Here is a 24,696-nt window from a genome sequence, read left to right as displayed (position 1 = left end):
GTCTGTTGTCACCGACGCCCCCCTGAGGGATTGGGGTCCCCCTGGGGTCACTGAAAGTTCAAAGTCTCTGGTTGGAGCAAGACTCCTCTCTGTATATCAACATTCAGGCCATCTACAATGCATGTCACACTTTATTGGACTGTATCAGGGTCTCAGTGGTTCACATATTTACCAACAATTTCACCGCAGTGTATTATCTGAACAAGGAACGGGGTGCATACTCCTGGATGCTCTGCCAAGAGGCAGTCATGTTGTGGCAGTTCTACATTGAGGAGAGCATTACTCCATTAGCCAATCATTTCCCCAGGGTCCAGAATAATCTCTGACCACCTCAGCAGGAATTTTTCCCTGCGTCACAAGTGGTCTCTGAAGACTAGTGTTTTCTGGCTCATCTTTGCAGCTTTGGGCATCCCAACAATTGATCTGTTTGCTATGAGGGATAACAGGAAGTGTCATCTGTTCTGCTCTTGAAGGGTCCTCTGTCCAGGCTCCCTGTCCTATGCTTCCCATCTCAGCTGGCAGTCAGCTCTCCTCTAAGCTTTTGACCCGATCCTGATCATCCCACAGGTCATCCTCAAGCTGAAGGTGGGTCGAGCCAAGTTCTCATTGGTGTGGCTGAGGAGTGCTGGTTCTCAGACCTTCTTGCACTATCAGTTCAGCCTCCCATCCTGTTTCTCCTCCATCCTGACCTAATTACTAAGTATTATGGCCATACCTTGGATCCCATCCTCAGCTCCCAGCAACTAATGGTGTGGCTGCTTCATGGCTAAATGAGGAGGAAGAGCGGTGTTGGGTGGTTGTTCAGCAGGTCCTACCCAACAATAGAAAACTCTCTACCAGAACAGCCTATTCAGCGAAATGGAAGCGATTTTCAGTGTGCTCATTAGCCTTTGGAGTTCAGCTTACGCTGGCTTCTATCCAGAACATCTTGGAGTACTTGCTGCAATTAGTCATTGGGACTTGCATTTGGCTCACTGTCAGTGCATCTCACAGTAATATGCGTGTTTCAGCTCCCATTCAGGGAAGATCAGTCTTCTCCAATACCATAGCAACAAGTTTCTTAAAAGGGCTTCTTCATCTCCATCTTCCAGTCTGAGAGCCAGTTCCTTTGTGGGACATTACCATGGTCCTAGGAGCTTTAATGGGACCTTCGTTCGATCCCCTGGAATCTTGTCCCTTTCAGGTTTTGTGTCGGAAAACTGCATACTTGATTGTGTTAACATCCACAAGGAGTATGTGTGAGTTGCAGGCTCTGATGGCAGAGTCTCCTTACACACAGTTCTCAAAGGACAAGGTGCCTTTATGACCACAGCCTGAGGCAAACACTTAGCATACATTTTTTTTTAGCACAAATGGGTAAAGATTGGCCAAGATATAAACAACTAAAAACAAACTATTACAATGGGAAATGTCAGGCAACCTTAATAATAATTGTGCTACCAATACTGATTTAAAAAAAAAAAATCTAGTTGAGTGGCCTTCTCCTTAAAGCTACTGGCTCCAATAAAATGTTTTTACTTAAAATTGCAAGATTAAAATCGAACATGTTGTATATTAAGGATATAAACGTGTTCATAGTAGTCTGGGTTACCCATCACATCACATATAGACTGCTCTTGTGCTAAGCATTTAGTATTGTGGAAACCCCCTTTCTCCAGATACTGTATGGTTTAATAATTATAGAAGAAGATAGTAGTAAACATTGCATTTTTTGGGAAGTTTTTGTGCACATTCATTATTAAAACATGAAAAGAAAAAATGTTGGAAAGAAAAATCCTAGTAAAGAACAACCTGTAAAAACTCTAGTTTATATTCTGCAAAAATGGGCTCTTAAATATGATTGCTTTTTGGGCAATCTCCTTTAACACCAATGATAATGCTTTGGCAAAGGTACAGAATAGAATGTCTTTAATTGAGGTGAATTAATGCAGAATACTTAATTTTTTCCTTCCTACACAGATTGCCACACTGAAGGGCAGAACATCCTTTTCACTGATGGAGAGTACATTAATCAGATAGCAGCTTCTAGAGATGTAAGTATTCAATGTATAGAGTAGACTTTTTTTTTTTTAAGCCAACAAAAATGTCACTGAACTAAGTGGTTGTCTTCCAGATAAAAAGAGGGACTCCTTTTGGCTAGCGTAGATAAAGGCAAAAACACATAGCTAGAGAAAATGAAAAATTGCCAGGCATCTGTCAAGGGCTTAGCTTTCATACTACTTCATCTTCAATAGTGGCAAAACTTTCTTTTCAGACGTATATTTTACAATCGGTTTGGTAGCTCTGCTTCTGTACATGAGATTCTGTGGGCTGAATAGTTTTGGTTTTGTTTATTTTAATGTGGCTGGCTGGACTTCCTTGCCATTAGGTCATGCTGTATGAGAGTATATTTTCAAGTAATTTGAGTGATGCTTTTCAGTAAAGCATGTTCTGTTTCAAAAGAACACTGAGGCTAACAGGGCATGCATACCTTAACTATTGTCCCTTTCGGAGTTTCTTCAGTTTATGATGATTTCCGCATATTTCTTTCAAAAACAGGTTTCCTTCAGATAAGGTAGTAAAAAATGGTACACTTAATGTGATGAATTGAATTCCAGTGTGACATTTGGGAATGGTATCAGATTTCATGTTCTGTTGTTGAAGAAATGATGGATAATTGTTGATTTCATTAGAGGCAGCATTGTCTTGCTTGGCAGGAGAAGGGGAAACAATCTAATAGCAAAACCATGATTGGCTGCTCATCCTATAGTAAAATTAAATACGGTAAACAAACATTTGGTTTTTAAAGCCCCATACACAAATTCATTGATTCAGTCCTCTGGGCGAGACCTTTCAGCAGGGACTGCTATTAATATGGAAAGGGTTTATCTTGTGAAAAATGAGTTAAGCAATGAGTTAAGTGATCTAGGTGTTCTCTTCCTGACTCTGCCATGGATTTCCTGTGTAACTGTTGCAGTTCATTTAACCTTTGCTTCAGGTTCCAATCTGTAAAAAGTGGTCCTTATACTTCTTTTCTTTGAAGAGATCTTAAGGTATAACCTCCTGATGTTTGTTTGTAAAGTGGTTGACTGCAAGGCATTAAGTACAAAGTATTATATTACTATTAGGAATATCTACCTTCATGGATAATCCTTTAAAAATAGTTACCTACCCTGATGGATTTTCTATTGGGCATACCTACAGATACTTCATCCTCAAATGTGAATTTCATTTTTGGTGGTTTTTTATACTGTAGGAACAGAATGTGGGGAAAGGTGTTGGTTCCAGATCCTCCTTTCATTCATGTAACTGAAAATTGACTTCAGTACACAAGTATCAAACTTCCTTTATGAAATGTGCATGAAATAGAAACATTTTGTAGGTGTAAAACTCTAATCTGTAATTAACATTCAATCCAAACTTCCCTAAAGTGAAAAGCTGTTAGTATGTGATTAAGTGGCCTTGTCCATTATAAAGAATCTGGAGATGTAAAGTCTGGACCTAGATACAAAGCTGAACTTCCTCAAAGTTTGGGGAGGTTTGTCTATGGGCTTCTATTTCAGATCTGTTTTGTGTATTTACGTGATAGCATGTCTTTTTGTTTTTTGCTATGCCATGTTCTTGATGGTAGTGTTCATGTGGAATAGTTTGTACCATATTTAAATTTTGTGTGTGATCTTTTCCAAATGGCAACTGAGGAAACTCATCTAGAATCATTGAATATCAGGGTTGGAAGGGACCTCAGGAGGTCGTCTAGTCCAACCCCCTGCTCAAAGCAGGACCCATCCCCAGACAGATTTTTGCCCCAGATCCCTAAATGGCCCCCTCAAGGATTGAACTCACAACCCTGGGTTTAGCAGGCCAATGCTCAAACCACTGAGCTATCCCTAATATTCTACTTTATTATATTTTAAAACACCTTCTAATTTTCAAGTTTTTTAAAAAAGTAATGCTTTTAATCCCCCCCCCCCATTTTCAGCAGTAAAAATGGAAGAATGGATTGAACTTCACATTGCACAGATTGATTTGACTTATTTGAATATACCACTGAATTTTTTTAGGAGCTGAAAATTGGAGTAGGATAGCTTGTTGAATACTTGTCGTCTTTAACACCTACATTCCTTTAATCTCCGATGTCAGTGTAGTCAGTCCTCTGATTCTTATCTAACATTTCTCTTTCCTTGTATGCTATTTTGCTGTTAAGAAGAAAAATTAAGTTGGTATGAGGGGAAAAACCCAATTGTATAGGTTGTGACACAAATAGATCAGTTTTGATTCTAATCTTGATTCATTTCTATTTGAGGGGCGCAAACAGATCTGTAATATGTATCCTGAAATGTCTATGGACAACAGTGACAAAAGTACCCCAAAAAGTCATGTTACAGTTTTCATGTTAGCATAAAAGTATGCGTTTTGTGTTATCTGACCGTGTTAAGGTATTTGTAGCAAGAGAAGTATCAGACTCTGACCATTTTCTTGCTTTTCTTAAGCACACTTACTACTTAGCTGTTATGAAATGAACCAGAAAATGTTTACTTAAAGCCTTTTAGTAAACATACACTGTGAAGTTGCCAAGACTAAAAATTGGTCAGCATGACTTTTGCCCCATGGAAGAAACAAAACATCCATACCCTATTCTAAGATAACCAATAAACATACCACTGAATGAATAAACATTAAAAGACAACGTGTGCCATGGTTTTATGAGTTTCAATAGTTTGTTTCTCTTGATTTGGTTTTTAATACATTTGAAACAGAAGTTATCAGACTTAAAAAGCATACTTTTTCATACATCTCTTCAGGTCTGTCTGTCTCTAAACAGTTTACTTGTCTTTTATTCTTTTTACACTCTTTCACCAATTATTAGTCATTTTTCTACCCTAAAAAAAACCCCGTAATTTTGTCTGTGTTACCTACTGATTTGTTTTGAAGGATGACTGGAGATGCACAGTATACTCTTTGCAGGGTGAGATTAAACCAGACATGTGCCACAGAAACTAACTAAAATAATTGTTTAATGGTTTAAATGGGTATTTTATTTGTTACAGGATGGCTTTGTAGTTCGAATATTTGCAACAAGTACGGAACCAGTATTGCAACAAGAACTGCAGCTTAAACTTGCTAGAAAGTGCTTACATGCCTGTGGTATCTCATTATTTGATCTGGAGAAAGACTTGCACATTATCAGTAAGGCTTCATTTTGTTATGTCTTCTTTCAACATTATTAGTGGTTTATAGTACAAACTTGGTACTATAATTCAAACAAATAAATAAAAGGGGAGAGGAGAGGAGGGGTAGGTCAGTGGTTTGAGCATTGGCCTGCTAAACCCAGGGTTGTGAGTTCAATCCTTGAGGGGCCATTTAGGGATCTGGGGGGAAAAACAAAACAAAAAAGAAACTGTCAGGGACAGTACTTGGTCCTGCTAGTGAAGGCAGGGGACTGGACTCGATGACCTTTCAAGGTCCCTTCCAGTTCTAGGAGATAGGATATCTCCATTAATTAGTTTATTTATTTTAATTTAAAAGTGAACGAGAACAAGTAAGGGGAGCAGCAGTGGTCTTTTCAGACTGACAGCTCCATTCAAGAGTGGTGGAAACTCCCTAAAAGTGGGGGGACCACCAGCACCTGAACCGCCCCTTGTGCTGCCCCTTCTCCAAGATCCCGCCCTGTTTCTTCTCCCTGAGGCTGTGCTCCTGCGCTGCCTCTTTGCTCCAAGACCCCACCCCCCACTTGCTCCTCTCCAATCCCACCCTGGTGCCATGCTCCCTCTCCCCCGTTCTCCCACCCCATTCCAGTGTCCCTGGCTCCATTACAAGTATACTGATGACTACTAACATGGACCTTCATAGTTCTTAAACCCATACCCATCTTGGTTTGTAGCAATCAACTTTATCCTATGTAAAAAAGGATTGTTGTTGAAAATAACACTATCCATGCCTCTACACTTGGAATCCATTTGGATTTTAAGTGAAACATAGCTGTCCTCTTGGAATTGGTTTAGAACTTTCCCATTGTAGTGAAAGTAATTACAGGTATACTTTGTGAAAATGTTCATGGAAAATATAATTTCGATTTTAGCTCTGATTTTTTTCCCTATAATTAAAAGTATAATTGTAAACTTGAAATTTCATTTCACTTGGATTAGTTCACGTTGAAAGAAAGCTTTCGTGAACTAATTTTTTTGTGAGGTTCTCATCATATTGTTAATTGACGTCAATGACAAAATCTGCTTCTACTTCAACCATGCAGGATGAGGTACATAAGGAAAAACTTATCTTTAAAACCAACTACATATAAATTGCATACCTAACTTACATCTTGTTGTGCTCTCAGGTACAGGGTTCGATGAGGAGTCGGCTGTTCTTGGTGCAGGAAGAGAATTTGCACTAATGAAAACTGCTAGTGGAAAGGTATTAGAAATATTTCATTATTGATATATTAAATTGCATAAATAATATGCTACCAGATCTTGTTATGGAAATTAGATTTGATATATTGGTTTTGAAAAAAAAGATTCATTTCTGCTTCTAAAAATATATTATGCTATTGTACATTGGCAGTTGACTATAGTTTTTATATATTTACTTTCACTGTGATGTAGACAAGACAAACCAATAAGATTAAGTAGTGTTCATATAGCAATTTAATTTTTTATGACTTTCTCCTAAACAAAATTATAGCAACAATAATTACTGGATTATTCTTTTATTAACCAAATGTCATATGTCCACATTTTTTCAGTCCTATCAAAATTAGTACTAAATTATAAGTAAAGCCTATATGTTCTTACTCAGTATGTCTGTGTAGTTGAATGTATACAAAACTTGCCTTAAAATTTACTCTAACTTTGTCATCTACTTAATCTCAGTGTTGTTAAAGCAGCTTCTGGCTTTTCTAAATGAAAAGTGCTCCTCAGCTGGAATCCAAAGGAATGTCTAGAGTTATTGCTGGGACAGAGGGAAGGGCCATAAAATGATGTAATTGCTTTAACGGCGGTAGCACTATTAGTTACAGCAGTGGTTCTCAACATATTTATCATTGTGAGTTGCATATGCGGCGCACAGTGTGTTACATGGGTTGCAGGTTGAGAACCACATCATCCCTCCCCCCACAAGCTCCCCACAGTCCCCTATGCCCAGAGCCCCCTGCCCAGAGACTCCTCCACACAGTGGGCCCAGGAGCGGAGCCCTGGGTGTGGGGCCAGACAGCCGGACTCCGCCCCTGCTGCACACCTAAAACCTGGGGCTGCTGTAGCACTCCCACAAAACCCTAGTTCCCAGTGCCCTCCACTGCCTCACTGCCCAGAATCCCCCCCCCCCCCGGCAACCTGCCAGAGACCCACTATCCCACACTGTGCCCCCCTTGGCACTCACTAGCCCCCTGCTGGCAGGAGCGCTCCAGCAGGCTGCCTGATGCTGTTCCCTCCCTTAGCCAACCCCATCCCCTTTCAGATCAGAGCCGCAAATTTTGAGGTTTTTTTAGCACACAACTGAACCACAGCTGTCTGCTAATTGGGCCGCGGTTTGAGAACCACTGAGTTATAATGTTGCATAGTAATTGTAAACGGATTTTTAAAAATTCTTGGATATATGTTTGAGATATTTTTCCTAATGAGTAGCTAAGAAACAGTCTTTAGACCCTAAATGTACTTTCTTAGCTGTACTATCAAATAATTTTATTTTTATGTCATAATTTAAGTTTTGTGTTTACAAAAAAAGGGTTGGGTAGGGGTGAAGGAGAGATTACAAAGCATACAGTGGATCAAATGCTTCCTAGTGCGGAAGGTCTGTGCAACATCCTTTTCACCACTAAATTGGTTAGCAGAGCTTTGTCCATATGCTTTCTGGACTGGTGAGTCTCACTCAATAAGTGTAGACATGTTTTCATGAATTTTTTTTACGTGTGAATGAAAGCAGATATTTTTATAGATAGGGATTTTAAACAGTTTTGTAATGGTGGAATTCGATACACTACTTTAAATAGTTTTACTTTTTAGTTCTTGTGAGGTATCACAATGATCAGTTTATCTTCAGTCCAAATTGGATGAAGTGAAGAAAAGAAACACCACAGATGGCGAAAAGTGAATTAAACTTGAAAAATTCTCTTCAGTTTTTAAAAAGCTTTTTTGTTTACTTAATAATTTGTAAAATTTAGTAACTCAAAATGGATTTCAATGTGATTAGTTCAATTTTTTGTATCTTGTCAGTGCCCTTTTAAGAAAGTAATATCAATGCAGATTTTTGATTGGAATACTAACTTTTAAAGAGGCTGGTATTTTTAAATGGGAATCCTGAGCAACTCCATGAGAACGGTTTAGTTCAAATTGTATGTCTAAAATCAACCTTTATTGTGAGGTTTAAGTCTTGTGCAAATAAGCTGTTATTTATTTAATTTGTTTACCTACAAATGCTAGTTACTTCTACAAACATTCTTTATGCTGTGTGGTTCTTCACAAGTTCTTAACAGGTTGCTTGTTGCTGTATGTTTAGAGTTTAAACCTGATGCTTTCTCTTGTACCCACAGTTGGCTTAAGTCTATTCCTCGTGGTTAGGAAGGTTAGCTCAGCTCAGTGGAAACTATTTTCACTTTTCTCAGAGATACACTGCATATTAGCTGATGTCTGTGGTCTAACTGGCAAAGTCAGCTTGGGAAAACATTTTATCTTGGTTACTGTTTGTCTGACCTTGTGTATTACCTATTTTGATTTCTCCAGTTTGGACAACAGTTTAGTTTTTTTCACTCCTGTTCATATTGAACAGTTTAGGGAGATATTTTATTTCCTTAAGGGTAGGTCTACACTTACCCGGTAGTTCGGCGGCAAGCAAATCGAACTTCTGGGTTCGACTTATCGCATCTTGTCTGGACGAGATAAGTCGAACCCGGAAGTGCTCACCGTCGACTGTGGTACTCCAGCTCAGCGAGAGTCGTACGTGAGGTCGACGGGGGAGCCTGCCTGTCGCGTCTGGACCGAGGTAAGTTCGAACTAAAGTACTTCGAACTTCAGCTACGTTATTCACTGATTATTGCGTACCTTAGTTCGAATTGGGGGGTTAGTGTAGACCTGCCCTAAGATCAGAGTTCTGGTTTTGGCAAGGTAGTTTGAACCTTTGAAAATGGACATAAAACTTACAAATCCAAATTGTTTGAGTCACAAAGATTTGACCATGTAAAAATAAAAGTTGCTCAATCTGGAATCTTTTCAAATGAAGGAGATAGCAAATGAATTTGAAGTGGTTCTTTCAAATGTACAAAATGTCCAAAAATATACAGTCCATGTATTGCCAAAATAAATAGTATGCCTCCCCCACCAAATCTCATTGAACTACCTGTAAATTGCTCTTTATAATGCTGCTAAAGTTGTATTAGAACCAGGGGTCCTAGTTTTCTGTGATTTTAAAAAAACAAACAAACAAAAACAAAACACCAAATGGTCCAATTAAAAAAAAAAATTGCCTTTTTCCGCTGTTAAAATGAAACGCTGAACTTTAGTTTCCTTAGCCACAATACATACAGGTATTAGTTGAACAGAATGTTTTATTGATATATTTACGATTTTTAAGCAAGTTTGAAACTACAAATGTCATCAGCCATAATAAAATTAATGGAATGAGCTAGTCACAGTGCATTGTTTCTTTACTGTTGCGATGGCCCTGCTGTTTCAGCCTCTTGTTTTCATTTCTTTTCATTCAGTTTGTTTAGTGCTTTCCATGTGTTCTACAATTGTCTGCCTTCGAATGTAATCTACAGCCTTGCTGCATACAGAACAGCACATTGCCACCAATGTGAAATTTGTCTAGCCCATTACCATTGACACTGTCTTTAGGGGTGATTTTTAAAGTTTTCGACAACTTTTCATAACTTTAACTACATCTGGAGGCTGAAGTGAAATTTGAGATGTGCATCCAGTGCATTGGAGCCGGAGACCTTTGCCTAGCAGTACCCGTAGAGGGGTGGCACTCGCACCTTGTAGCTGTGGCCCCTTCTCTGGTTACATTAAGTGGCACTTCCCCAACACCCCTTAGTTCCTTCTTACTGCTTGTGGCTGGAGTTGGAGCTCTGTGTGATTGTAGTCTCACCACTTTGCACTTAATCTTTATTATGCATAGTTAGTGTGTGTTAGTGATTGTAGTTAGTATTAGTTGCTATATAGTGTTCCCGGTGATGCCCTCATCTGGGTTTAAGCATTGCCGTTCATGTGGAGGAATGATCTCGAACAGCAGCTCCACATGTGGTGCTTGCTTTGTCTTGGCAAGGCACACCTTAAAAAGCATAGATCATTCAAGGAGAGGACTCAGGTGGCCCGGGAGCTTTGCCTCAAGCAGCACCTGCTTGAACAGGCCATGTGACATGATCTGGTACTGAGGCTCTCCTTGGGCCGGAGAGCAACCTTGGGCTTGGAGAGTGCTGCTGTCTCTTGTTCTGGGGCAGGTGCCTCTCTGAAGAGGCTCAGGAGCCTTTCTCTGTCTTCTTGCCAAAGAAGAGGACTCATAAGACCAGTTATGATGGCTCCAGGTTGTGGGGCAACTCCTCTGCCTCCCCCAGAAAGAGCACAGACTGATGAAGGGCTGGCTCTGGTGTGAATGATGGCGCAGGTACCTCTAACCCTTCCCAGTACCGAGTAGGGTATTGTTTTGGTTCTGGCCTCCGGATGTCCTTTGAATTCGGTACCAACAAGGGCGAGGCCGTACTAACAGTATCTACTTCATCAAAGTACCAGACTGTGGTGGAATTGCCCTGCCTTTCAGGCCCATCCTTGTTGCTGGTCCAAGATTTTACAAGTCGAGTACCTTCGATAGCCCCTCCAAAGGAGTTTGCCACCAATCATTGGGCCCCTTGGCACTGTACCCAAGATGCTTCTCTCCTGGTGGCTGGGATGGGTATGCTACCGGAATCAGTACCTTGGTACTGGGACCCCCTGTGGCGCCGCTACAGTTGATGCCGCAGATGCTTCCATGGCAACTGTCACCACCCTCAACATCAATGCACTTGGGTATGCAGGGGCTGATGCTGCCTGCGTTACCAGCACGGTTGGTACTGATAGTGCCGCCTTCATCGGGGGCACCGATTCCTGCTTCATTTTGGGTGATGGATGAATTGGATTGCCTTTTGGCTCCCTTGGGAATTGCTCCACTCATGTCTCTGAGATCACAGGACTCTTCTGCTTCTGAGTTGGGGTCATCCTTCTCCTGCTCTGCTTCACCTGACAAGATCTGAAGCCTGCCAGTGGACTAGTATGGCAGCCGGGGTTGACGTATCCCCTGGGACCAGGATGGAAGTCCCTGGCCCGACACCAACTGGCCACCAATGCCCTATCCATATCAGTGGCCACCTTGGAGATAGTGGAATGCTCCTCGTTAGTGGAGATGTCATTCCTGGTCCCTTTCAAAGGCAAGATTGACAATGGTGGCTGTAGATCAGCTGCAAATTCAGACATCAGTGGTTTTCCTCACTGCAGAGCTGCTGGACTCCTTCTGTCCGGGTATGTCATTCCAGGAGCAAGAGCTGGTTTGGCTCAGCCAAGAGCTTTGACTTCATCTCCAGATGATGCAGTGCTTCCTGGTTTGTCCTCCCCTTCTATTCTGGAGGACTTTATGGCATACCAGGACCTTTTTAGCTGCATCCAGGCAGTGTTTCTCCAGGAAAATACACACACACTGGACGTTCTACAGCCCTCTGTCCCTGAGAGAGTGGCCCTTTGGAGTAATAATGCGCCCCTCGAGCTGTTGAGAGCCCTGTGGAGTACACTGGCCTCAGTAGCACTGGTGGCTAAGTGCATGGAAAAGTGCTACTTTGTTCCTGTGCAGGGATTTTAAGGGTTCTGTTCCCATCTGTCCCTGAATTCTCTGGTTATAATGGCAATGAATGATAGGGCCTGGCAGAGTAAGTTCAAGTCCATCCTTGAGGATAGAAACTCTATACTTTTATTGTCCCAACAAATCAACAAGCTTTGCTGTACAAATTTGATTTTCTCAACTGGTCATCAGTGTCGAAGTTTGTGGACCAGTTGCTCAAGGGCTTGCGTGAGGAATTTAGGGTGTTTGTCACAGGAAGCTGGTTGGTGGCCAAGACATCACTGCAGTCCCCCCTTGACATTGCAGGTGCTTCAGCCAGGGTTACGCCCTCTGTGGTTACTCTGAGGAGAGCTTACTGGCCATAAAACTCTGGGATCACTCTGGATGTCCAGCAAGCCATTGAGGACTTGCCTTTTGACATCCAGACCTAGTTCTTGGACAAGACTGTTGACCCTTTTTGCACTCCTTTAAGGATTCCAAGGCTACCTGGAGGTCCTTTAGGGTGTATATACAGCCCATGCAGAGACACCACTATGGGGTTCAGCAACAGTATCACCCGCAGCCCTTCTCCCTGAAGCAGGGCGACTACTCCAGAAAGAGGGGTAGGTCTCACAAAAGGAATCACTCAGGTGTGGGGTTCAGTTAGTCCATGCCTTCACCTGGCACTTGCTAAGCAGCCATTTTGAGTGCTTGGTCCAGAGCACTGTTCTAATTATTGCTCTACTCTCATCGTCCCCATGTCCCTTTGGGGACAAACTGTCCCATTTTTACAATGCGTGGGACTTAATTACATCTGACAGCTATGTTCTAGACACTGTCAGAAGGGCTATGCCATCCATTTCCTCTCCATGTGACCTCCATATCCCCCTATTCCTCTTCAGGGACCCGTCTCACAAAACACTGCTCATTAAGCAAGTCAGCCCTCTGCTGACGTTGGGAGTGGTGGAGGAAGTTCTGCTAGAACACCGGGGTCACGGCTTTCTACTCCTGGTACTTCCTGATACCAAAACCCAAGGGTGGGATAAGACCTATTGTTGACTTTCGCGGCCTCAACATATTCATCAAATACATGAGGTTCAGCATAGTCACTCTATTGGCTTTCTTCCCAGTGCTGTCTCAGAAGACTGGGTCTGGATCACAGGATGCTTTCTTTCATATGGCGATTCTAACGAGCCACAGGAAACTTTCTTCGTTTGTGGTAGAAGAACATTTAGCCTCTTTTCTGCCCCCTGACTTTTCACCAAATGCATTGCTGTGATCATGGCATATCTCAGGAGGAAAGGAATCCATATTTTCCTGTACCTCGACAATTGGTTACTGAGAGAACCTACCTAGAGAGGAGGTTCTCGCCAGTGTCACGATCACGTTGTCTGGGCTCTACCAACTGGGGCTCATTTTAAACACCAGAAAGTCATAGTTGGCTCCCACTCAGAAAATTGAGTTCGCTGGCACCCTGTTAGATTCCATGAGGTCGAGAGTGTTCCTCCAACCAGCTGCTTCCAGGCAATTCAACAACTCTTCCTCGGTCCGTAAACTCAGCCCTCCACAACAGTCAGGATGTCTCTGAGCCCGTTGGGACATAGGTGGTCTAGTTAGCCAAGTTGTCCCTTCACTCTCTTCATATGTGGTCTCAGGATGGTCTACTGCCCTGCCTTACATTCTCTGGATAGATTGGTTTGTGTTCCTCCACTAGTCCTAGACTCTTCCTTGAGCTGTTCAGCGTCCCTGCGCAATGTGTACTGAGGAGTCCCCTTCACTCAGCCCTCTCCAACCAAGTTATTGGTTACTGATGCCTCCCTTTTGGGTTGGGGGGAGGGAATGCATCTGGACTCTGTGTGCGCAGAGCCTGGGGTTGGAACAGGAAACCTCACTCCATATCAACATTTGAGCCATCCACAATGCATATTGTGCCTTCCGGGACTGTATCAGACACTAAGTGGTTCACATACTCCCCAATGATACTACTGCGATGTACTATGTGAACAAACAAGGAAGAGCACTTTCCAGGTTACTCTGCCCCGAGGCCATCAACATGGGGCAATTCTGCATCGAAAAAGATATCCGTACGATAGCAGTCCACTTGCTGGAGATGCAGAATTGTCTTGTGAACCATTTCAGCAGGTTTTTCTCTGTGAGCCATGAGTGGTCCCTGACGGCGAGTGTCCTCCAGATCATCTTTGCGATGTGGGACATCCCCACGATTGACCTGTTTTGAAGAAAAACAGAAAGTGTTGCCTATTCTGTTCTGGGGTGTGGGTGGGGAGCTCAGCATGGGCTCCCTCTGATGCTTTCCACTGCAGCACATAGTCAACTCTGTTGTACACATTTCTCCTATTCTGATCATTCCTCTGGTCATCCTCAAGCTCAAGGTGGATCGGGACAAGCTCATCCTAATTGCTCTGGTGTGGCTGAAACAGCCCTGGTTCACGTACCTCCTTGTTCAGGCTCCCATACCGCTTCCTCTCCTTCCTGACCTGCTCACTCAGAACCATGGCCACACCCTCCATCATGTGATCAGCTCCACGCACTTTATGGCGTGGCTGCTGCATAGCTGAATGAAGAGGTAGAGTAGTGCTTGGTGGCTGTCCAGCAAGTCTGACTCAACAGTAGGAAGTCCCCCACTAGGAAAACCTACTTAGTGAAGTGGAAGAGGTTCTTGGTGCTGTTCTTTGCCTGCGGGACCCAACCAACAGGGACTTCCATCTAGGACATCTTGGAGTATCTACTACATCTTTAGAAATCAGGCCTTAACCTCAGTTCACTGAGAGTGCATTTGGCAGCAATATCAGTGTTTCATCTCCTTATTTAGGAGAAATCCGTTCTTTCTGATGCCACGGTGATGAGATTTCTGAAAGGGCTTATCCACTTAGATAATCAGGTCCGAGAGCCAGTCCTGTTGTGGGACCCAAATGCAGTTCTGGTGGCTCTAATTGGCCCTCCATTTGAGCTGCTTGCATCCTGTCCACTGCCCCTCCTGTTTCCGAAAACTGCATTCTTGATAACCATTACATCTGTAAGGATGGTGGGTCAGTTGCAGGCCCCGATGGTGGGCCCTTCTTACATGCATTTCTTCAAGGGCAAATAATGCTTTGGCTGCAGCCAAAGTTTTTTCCAGGGTGATCCGAGTTTCATCTGAATCAGGCGGTATATTTATCTGTGTTTTTTCCCTAAGACACATTCCTTTCCAGAGGAACAGTGCCTCTATATGCTGGATGTCAAACAGTATCTAACCTTTCATCTGAACAGGACCGAACTGTTTCATACTTTGCATCACCTGTTCATTTCATATGTGGACCTCACGAAAGGGCAAGGTGTCTCTGCACAGACTATCTCTAGATGAATAACATCTTGTACCAAGACTCTGTATGAGAGCTTCAGCTATGCCTTCTCAGCAGATACAAACTCATTCGACGAGAGCACAAGCAACGCTGAGTGACGTTTCCATATTGCGTGTGAGTGAATTGAGGATTTGTCTACACTACAGGGAAAAGTCGATCTAAGCTATGCAATTTGAGTTATGTGAATAGTGTAACTCAAGCTAACGTAGCTTAGATCTATTTACCGTGGAGTCCATGCTACGTGATGTCAACAGGAGATGCTCTTCCGTTGACTCCCCTTACTCTTCTTGATCTGAAGGAGTACAGGAGTCTACAGGAGAGCTATCTGCGGTCTATTTAACCGGTCTTCTAAACCTATGGCCGATGCATCTATCGCTGCGCATTGATCCCCCTGTAAGTGTAGAGAAGCCCTAAGTGGAGTATACGTCTGCATCAACTCCAAGAAGGAGGAACGGTTACTTACTGTAGCTGTAGTTCTTGGAGATGTGATGCAGATGTGTATTCCATGACCCACTCTCCATCCCCTCTGCATCATAGTCTGCTCTTGAGCTTTTGGTGCAAAGGAACTGAGGGGGATGTTGGGGCAGTGTCACATCATATAGCCAGGGGAGGAGCCACAGCCATTACGTGGGAGTGCTGCCCATCTACAAGTACTGTCCGGCTCCAGTGTGCTAGGTATGTGCATACCTAAGTTGAATACATGTTTGCATCACATCTCAAAAAACCACAGTTACAATAAATAACTGTTACTTCCTCTTGCCTTTTGATGTTCCGTGAGTCTGTAAAAGAAATGTCTATGCCACTAAGAATGGCACTTAGCTAAAGGGTGTGATGCCTAAAACGCTGTCTCAAAGAAGTGGCCAAAAGTACTGCAAGACCGCTTCAGAACCTGCTGCCTCAAGAGGTAGTATGAGAGTCTGAAAGGAAGAAAGTAAATACTTAGGTATAATGGATTTAACCTTTGGAATTAATTCTCATAAGATATTGAAGACCAAAGCTTGGTGGAATTCATAAATGGAATAGACATATGGATATTTCAGTCCTAACATATGCATATAAAAGCTGGAAAATCCACTAAAACTACAGACAGACATTTAAATGCCTTCCAAAGCAAAATGCCTCAAAAATACTAGTTTAATAAATGGAGGGAGGGATAGCTCAGTGGTTTGAGCACTGGCCTGCTAAACCCAGGGTTGTGAGTTCAGTCCTTGAGGGGGCCACTTAGGGATCTGGGGCAAAATCAGTACTTGGTCCTGCTAGTGACGGTAGGGGGCTAGACTCAATGACCTTTCAAGGTCCCTTCCAGCTCTATGAGATAGGTATATCTCCAGCGAGTTTATAAAAAATGTCAAGATTTGTCAGAGTTAAACAACCCTTTAGGCCAAAGTTATCCAGAAAAGATGATGGAAATGTATGGGGCATGTGTAAAGAATAAAGCCAGATTATCTGCCATGATGGGTGTGCTATTGAGCAGCTAGAGGAACATGCAAATAGGTGGATTGAAAGAATCCCTCCTCTGAGTGCTACTCGGAGGGAAAACCTATGGGTCTTAACAACGCAGAGGATATGTGAAGAGTGGCCCAGAATAGACTGTTTAAGTGACCGCTAATTGCGTGGGAAGTAGTCAGAGATTCAGATAGGGATAAGAGTACGTTTCATAGGATATATTTTTTAATGTACTTCTATGTATTGTAGCATAAGCCAATAACTAAGTTGATGGGGTTCAAGAAGAAACATCCTCTGTGGGCAGGTTACACTGGTCTACAATTTTTGAGAAGTCGTCTGCTTCAGAGATAAAATGTGCTATTTATTAGATATTTTGATGTGCTGAATTCAAATATGACAATTAAAACAACTGGCTACTATTTCTAAGATATTTAAGTTTTTACATTTTATGTCTATGTATATTGTGTAGATAGTAGAGTTTTAGTCATAAATTGTAAACCTAGGTCTTTTCATGTGTTTATGGTTGCTTTACATGATATTTCACCTGTCCTGTTTATGTAACACTTTAAAAATCAGCAAAAAGGTTATATAAATAAAATTTATTATGAAACAAAAGGCAAAAAACTGTTATGTACATAGTTTAGTACTATTCAGTGTCTACTCGGCGCTTTTTGTCTTGTCTCTTGTGTTCATTAAATGGAGCATCTCTTGTCACTGTCCAGAAGTAGTCTGCAAGCATTGATGGGCTCCATTTGCCCTGATAACGTTTCTCCATTATTGCAATGTCCTGGTGAAATTGCTTGCCGTGCTCGTCGCTCACTGCTCAGCAGTTCGGTGGAAAAAAATCTAGATGAGTGCAAAAAATGTATCTTGAGTGACATGTTGCAACATGTTATACTGCGCTTATGTGATGCAAAAGTCACTTCACCACAAACATAGCAGAAGTTATCTGCACTGTTCACACAAGTACGAGGCATCTCTGCTCACTTTGGCTAAACAGAAATGTGTCCCTTTGCAAAATCAAACACTGACAAATAAGAGAGCACAACACTGTATGATTTCTAGAGCTGATATAGGGCAATTTGTTCAGCAGAGTGATGTAAGCTTCATTATGATTGCATCATCCATGACTTCTAGGAATAACATGATGCAATTCATATGTATGACGCAATACCAGCTTCAGATTGCATCATTCATTGTTTTGCCTAAAAAGCAAGTACTGTCCAAACCCAGTCATAGATTTATTCATAGATCCAGTCAAAGACGTATCTTGGTCATTTCTGGTTTAAATTGAGATCCCTTCCCTTTATAACTCACTTATCCTCCGCCATTCCCAAGTCAAGGGTCGTATATACTGACCCAATAGCATATCTTGAAAACTAGACTCAATCAACAATTTTAAGCATCATTTTCGTTCTCAGTGACCCAGAATTAGTAAAGTTTGACTACATTTATTTCAGAAGCATTTTGGCTGTAGAGCAGTGTTATTTAATAATTGTGCACTGTAAGTTCTCTTGTAACTTGGTACTAGTTATTGCTGCAGACAGGCTACTGGGACCAGATGCAACAGTGGTCTGATTTGGTATTGCAATTCTTATCATAGGAGATTAGAGTTGGAAGAGACCTCAGGAGGTCATCAAGTCCAACCCCCTGCTCAAAGCAGGACCAACACCAACTAAATCATCCCAGCCAGGGCTTTGTCAAGCTGGGCCTTAAAAACCTCTAAGGATGGAGATTCCACCACCTCCTTAGGAAACCCATTCCAGTGCTTCACCACCCTCCTAGTGAAATAGTTTTTCCCAATATCCAACCTAGACCTCCCCCACTGCAACCTGAGACCATTGCTTCTTGTTCTGTCCCATGTTTCTTTTTAGGGCAATCTTGTAAATAAAAAAGAGTTTCTAGTATTGGATGATGTTTAAATTCATATTTTTTAAAAGCAATGTTCAGACTGACACTTCTTAATTTAACTCATTTTACCAGTGTTTTAGCATGTGCCTTGTACCAGATCATGACACTAAGTACCAAAAGTACATTATATACTGACACAGTGCTTCCCAAACTTAGGCCCCCTCTTGTGTAGGGAAAGCCCCTGGTTGGCTGGGCCGGTTTGTTTACTTGCCACGTCCGCAGGTCCGGCCCATCGCGGCTCCCGCTGGCCGCGGTTCACTGCTCCAGGCCAATGGGAGCTGCTGGAAGCGGTGGCCAGTATGTCCCTCGGCCTGTCCAGCAGTTCCCATTGGCCTGGAGCAGCGAACCGCAGCCAGTGGGAGCCGCGATCAGCCGGACCGGCGGACGCGGCAGGTAAACAAACCGGCCTGGCCCTCCAGGGGCTTTCCCTACACAAGCAGCGTCCCAAGTTTGAGAAACACTATACTGACCTATCGAGTAACTGGATGAGTTAAAGAATGTGTTATTTATTTATTTATTTATTTTGGTTTTCCTTGGTCCTTTTTACTTTGTAACCAAGCTTTCTGTTAATCTGCTCCTGTAATCAAATGAATCCTCATGTAGTTTTGGGTGCATTAATGCATAATTAACTATCAAAAGTTTTTTGAGCAAACAAAGGAAGAGAATGGCATAGAATATCTTGCGGGAAAAAATGCACGTTTCTGTTATGTTCTATTTCATCTTGCTGAGGTCGTGTCTCGAAATAAGTCCAGTTTTGGTTGTCATTTATAGTAAACTTTTCTAAGGTCTTTATTAAGACTGATTTTTAACTTATTTATCATTAAGTCATCAAATGGGAAAAATCCTTAAACCCCTTTATTTTGAACCTTGCTTTTATTAGATACAATTATTGTTTCATTTTAAGTATTATGACATGATAGGAGAACAATATAACTTTTTTTTTCTTTCAGATTTATTACACTGGCAAATATCAGAGCCTGGGAATCAAACAAGGTGGTCCTTCAGCAGGAAAATGGGTTGAGCTGCCAATCACAAAATCTCCAAAGATTATCCAGTTCTCAGTTGGACATGATGGTTCGCATGCATTACTTGTTGCAGAGGATGGAAGTATATTCTTTACAGGCTCTGCTAGTAAAGGAGAAGATGGTGAATCAAGTAGGTTTTACTATTGTATTATCAATGGCTTAATATAGAATTGGTACTTGTAAATTATACCAGTAAAATCAATATTAACCAGTCCTTAAGGTGTGAAAGGAAAAATGGGTCGTTTACTAGAGCAATGCACGAGCATATCATCAACATGCTTGTGCACATTATCTGCAAGTAAACACAAGTTTGTGTTTGAACCCAGCAGCGAACATAAAAAATGATGTTCACATGCATGTTAGTCATTAAGGTGCCACCGGACTCCTTATTGTTAACAAGCAAGAATATTGTTACTTCATGCACAAATGTTGGAAAACAAGGAAATGCAGAATTAAGAGACACTTCCTACACAACCTTAACACTGGTCTCTTTGATCCCAGCCCTTAAGAGACCCTCAAGGTATTTCTATACTTGGAGCTTTGGGTGTGATTCACAGCTCACGTAGACATGTTTGTGCTAGTTCTCATTGAGCTAGCACACTAAAAACAGTAGTGTAGCTAGAGTAGCATGGGCAAGAGTGAGTGGTGGCATGGGCTTGCTGTGCTGAATGCATACCCACTGTGCTCATTTGGGTTTGTGGCTGCGCTGCCTCTTAACACTTCCTGTGCTACCCAGGCTACACTACTTTTTGCGTGCTGTCTCAGTGAGGGCTAGTGTGAATGTCTACTTGAACTGAGAATCACACCTGCAGCTCCAAGTGTAGATATACTCTCCGAGAGATCCCAGAAGCTTAACCCTCCATTAACTTCTGCAAACCATCAGCAAGTCATCCTGGGATCACTGGTGCTGGACAGAGTGCAGTGAAGGTCCTCTGGACTAGGAGTTGGAATGTTGATTTGGAATTGTATTGAAACAGAAAAGATGGCAGGTTTGATTAGGGGAGGGATTAGGATGCTGTTAGATTATTGCTTTTGATTGATATTCCCACTTGAGTAGTTAAGGTTGTTTTGACCATTTTGGGTGGGAAGAATTATCTTAACTCTGCATTTCTTGGTTTTACAACATTTACATTTTCTTATTATGCTATTGTTGTAAGGGATGTAGTGGGATACCTTACCTCTATGTTACAGCAGAGTAACAGTGCTGCTATATTTAACCTTAAAATCTGCTTTTCTGTTTTAAAGATTGGCTGTTCTAAGTGCTCTAGAATTTGCATAATTAATCATGTTGTCTTGAAATTTGCTGTGCCTCATGGGGCTTTGGGGTACAGTCAGTGGTTCAAAGTTGGGGCCATTTGACTAAGTGATTCACAAGATACAGCCCCTGGGGAAAAACAGGCTTTCTTAAAGTTAATGCATTGTGAAGGGCAGAAGCCCTGTCCCTCTGGGTGAGGAGTTTAAACAGACATGCTTGGAACATGCACCAAGACTACACTGAGACTGAGATGAGGAGCTGAAAAAACAGGTAAGCTTGATATCTTATCAAAACTCTTCAGCACTTGTGAGGGGGGAAGGGAATACTCACTGACGTGACTGGAATAGTTCACATGTCTCAGAACTATGGTTTCAGGCTGTACTCCTCTCCATGGGATATTCTTTCATCAGAGAACTTCATTGACATGAATGGGTCACTTAACACCTCCCTGAGCCTTTTATGCTGCTGATCCATGTGTAGAGCTCCAGGAATCATATAGTAATATAATGGAGTACCAGCTCTGTTCTAGGTAATGTTGGGAAGCCCTTCTTGTTTAAACAATAAATCTTCAAAATCTAAAATTTGCATGCTTACAAATTGTCTTCACATTTCCTATGCCTCATGGGAGTTCAAGCTAGGGTTAGTGATTTAAATTTGGGGTCATTTGATACAGCTCCTAGAAAAAAATCATTTAAGTTCCAATCCTAGCAACTTTGAAATTTTGAAACACATCTTGTGCAGAAATCTGAGAATAAACTGTAAACACTTGGGAAAACTTTACCTCTGTCACATCCTTCTTAGCAATTATATATTGCAAATGTTTCAAAAACACAACCATTTTCACCATTCCGCTATAACAGAATGTACAGGAGTAGGGAGGAGCATTGAGGAATCACACAGTAATCGTGTGGCCTAGTGGAAGACAGTTGAACTGAGATTATTCCCACCTCTGCCACTGGTCTGCTTCATGACCTTGGGCAAGTCACTTCACATCTCTGTGCCTTAGTTTCCCATATGTAAAATGGGGATAATGTTGTAAAATTCTTTGAGATCTAATAATCATAGAATATCAGGGTTGGAAAGGATCTCAGGAGGTCATCTAGTCCAACCCCCGGCTCAAAGCAGGACCAATCCCCAACTAAATCATCCCACCCAGGGCTTTGTCAAGCCTGACCTTAAAAACCTCTAAGGAAGGAGATTCCACCACCTCCCTAGGTAACCCATTCCAGTGCTTCACCACCCTCCTAGTGAAAAACTTTTTCCTAATATCCAACCTAAACCTCCCCCATTGCAACTTGAGACCATTTCTCCTTGTTCTGTCATCTGCTACCATTGAGAACAGTCTAGATCCATCCTCTTTTGAATCCCTTTTCAGGTAGTTGAAAGCAGCTATCAAATCCCCCCTCATTCTTCTCTTCTGCAGCCTACATAATCCCAGTTCCCTCAGCTGCAACTCATAAGTCGTGCTCCAGCCCCGTAATCATTTTTGTTGCTCTCCGATGGACTCTTTCCAGTTTTTCCACATCCTTCTTGTAGTGTGAGGCCCAAAACTGGACACAGTATTCCAGATGAGGCCTCACCAATGCCGAATAGAGGGGAATGATCATGTCCCTCGATCTGCTGGCGCAATGCTCCTACTTATACACCCCAAAATGCCGTTAGCCTTCTTGGCAACAAGGGCACACTGACTCCTATCCAGCTTCTTGTCCACTGTAACGCCTAGGTCCTTTTCTGCAGAACTACTACCTAGTCACTCGGTCCCTAGTCTGTAACAGTGAATGGGATTCTTCCGTCCTAAGTGCAGGAGTCTGCACTTGTCCTTGTTGAACCTCATCAGATTTCTTTTGGCCCAATCCTCTAATTTGTCTACATCCCTCTGTATCCTATCCCTACACTCCAGAGTATTTACCATTCCTCCCAATTTAGTGTCATCTGCAAACTTGCTGAGGGTGCAATCCATGCCATCCTCCAGATCATAAATGAAGATATTGAACAAAACCGGCCCCAGGACTGACCCTTGGGGCACTCCGCTTGATACCGGCTGCCAACTAGACACGGAGCCATTGATCACTACCCGTTGAGCCCGACGATCTAGCCAGCTTTCTTTCCACCTTATAGTCCATTCATCCAGCCCATGCTGCTTTAACTTGCTGGCAAGAATACTATGGGAGACCGTATCAAAAGCTTTGCTAAAGTCAAGGAATAACATGTCCGCTGCTTTCCCTTCATCTACAGAGTCGGTTATCTCATCATAGAAGGCAATTAGGTTAGTCAGGCATGACTTGCCCTTGGTGAATCCATGCTGACTGTTCCTGATCACTTTCCTCTCCTCTAAGTGTTTCAAAATTGATTCCTTAAGGACCTGCTCCATGATTTTTCCAGGGACTGAAGTGAGGCTGACTGGCCTGTAGTTCCCCAGATCCTCCTCCCTTCCCTTTTTAAAAGATGGGCATTACATTAGCCTTTTCCCAGTCATCCGGGACCTTCCCCGATCACCGTGAGTTTTTAGAGATAATGGTCAATGGCTTTGCAATCACATCAGCAAACTCCTTTAGCACCCTCACATGCAGTGCATCTGGCCCCAAGACTTGTGCTCGTCCGGGTTTTCGAAATAGTCCCGAACCACTTCTTTCTCCACAGAGGGCTGGTAATAGCCTCCCCATACTGTGCTGCCCAGGGCAGTAGTCTGGGAGCTGGCCTGGTTCGTGAAGACAGAGGCAAAAAAAGCATTGAGTACATTAACGTTTTCCATATCGTCTGTCACTAGGTTGCCTCCCATATTCAATAAGGGGTCCACACTTTCCCTGACCACTTTCTTGTTTCTAACATACCTGTTGAAATCCTTCTTGTTACTCTTAACATCCCTTGCTAGCTGAAACTCCAATTGTGATTTGGCCTTCCTTATTTCACTCCGGCATGCCTGAGCAATATTTTTATACTCCTCCCTGGTCGTTTGTCCAAGCTTCCATTTCTTGTAAGCTTCTTTTTTGTGTTTAAGATCAGCAAGGATTTCACTGTTAAGCCAAGCTGGTCGCCTGCCATATATACTATTCTTTCTACACATCGGGATGGTTTGCTCCTGCAACCTCAATAAGGATTCTTTAAAATACAGCCAGCTCTCCTGGACTCCTTTCCCCCTCATGTCCCTAGAACTGATTCACATAAAACTCATCACAGAAGTCAAGCAAATAGAAGATTTAAATCTCTTTAAATCACCAGGTTGTGTCTGTGGGCAGGTCATTCACGCAGCCTCTCAGTAACTGAGGTTTTCCTTGAGGAGCTGGTGTTGAATCTGACTGGAGTGGAGCCCGAGCAGTTTCCTAAAGATTAGCTCTTCCTGGTCTCTGCCCGATGTGCATGTGGTATCCCCCGAGTTTCCTTATTTTCAGCTCTTCTTCCCAGTCTCAGTTTTGTGTGATAGGCACTAAGCATGTCCATTTTTAGCTCCCCATTCTATTTTCAGTGGTAAGTGCCTGTGGCAGGCCCCGAACATGCCAACTCTCAACTACCCACCCTAGTTTCTGTACTTGTCTGATTCCTCATTACTTGAAAACTTAAAACCAAGGAATTTGGAGGAGGAACTCTGTGACCTTATGACCTCAAATTTGCACCACAAAGTCTGACCCGTACTCTGATGTGGCTTAGCTATTTTCAAATAAATCTGTCTATCTGTATTCCTTTTAAAGCAAAGTTTTGCTCCCCTTAACTGTGAAGTCACTACTGCACTTTCATAATAAAGTGATAGTGAAATTACATTTCTAAACAGAGGTTGCTAGGCTATTGATTAATAAAGGCACTGTGTAAACCATTTTAATTTTCAGATCCAAGAAGTGTGCTAGATAACGGAGTACAGAAGAATACCTTTCGGCATTCTGCCACCCATCTGACTGTCTAAGATCCATTCAAAGAGCAGCTGCTAAGATCATCTGTTCTGACTATGCAAACTTAG

General features: G+C 42.4%; 1 protein-coding gene across 14 annotated transcripts in view; it reads left to right on the top strand.

The window, feature by feature from the left end:
* The window catches only part of MYCBP2 (MYC binding protein 2), a 399,116-nt gene that overhangs the window by 78,071 nt on the left and 296,349 nt on the right, over positions 1 to 24,696 (top strand). For all 14 annotated transcript variants that reach the window (XM_054011672.1, XM_054011602.1, XM_054011628.1 and 11 more), the window contains 4 exons: positions 1,960 to 2,033; positions 5,028 to 5,166; positions 6,314 to 6,390; positions 19,418 to 19,622. In XM_054011672.1, coding sequence (XP_053867647.1) covers positions 1,960 to 2,033; positions 5,028 to 5,166; positions 6,314 to 6,390; positions 19,418 to 19,622 — 495 coding nt within the window. The remainder of the gene's footprint in view (positions 1 to 1,959; positions 2,034 to 5,027; positions 5,167 to 6,313; positions 6,391 to 19,417; positions 19,623 to 24,696) is intronic.

This window comes from Malaclemys terrapin, chromosome 1 (genome assembly GCF_027887155.1).
Source record: "Malaclemys terrapin pileata isolate rMalTer1 chromosome 1, rMalTer1.hap1, whole genome shotgun sequence".
Taxonomy (NCBI): Eukaryota; Metazoa; Chordata; order Testudines; family Emydidae; genus Malaclemys; species Malaclemys terrapin.
Note: the sequence above shows the minus strand (reverse complement) of the source record. Positions and strands in the feature narration are given on the sequence as shown.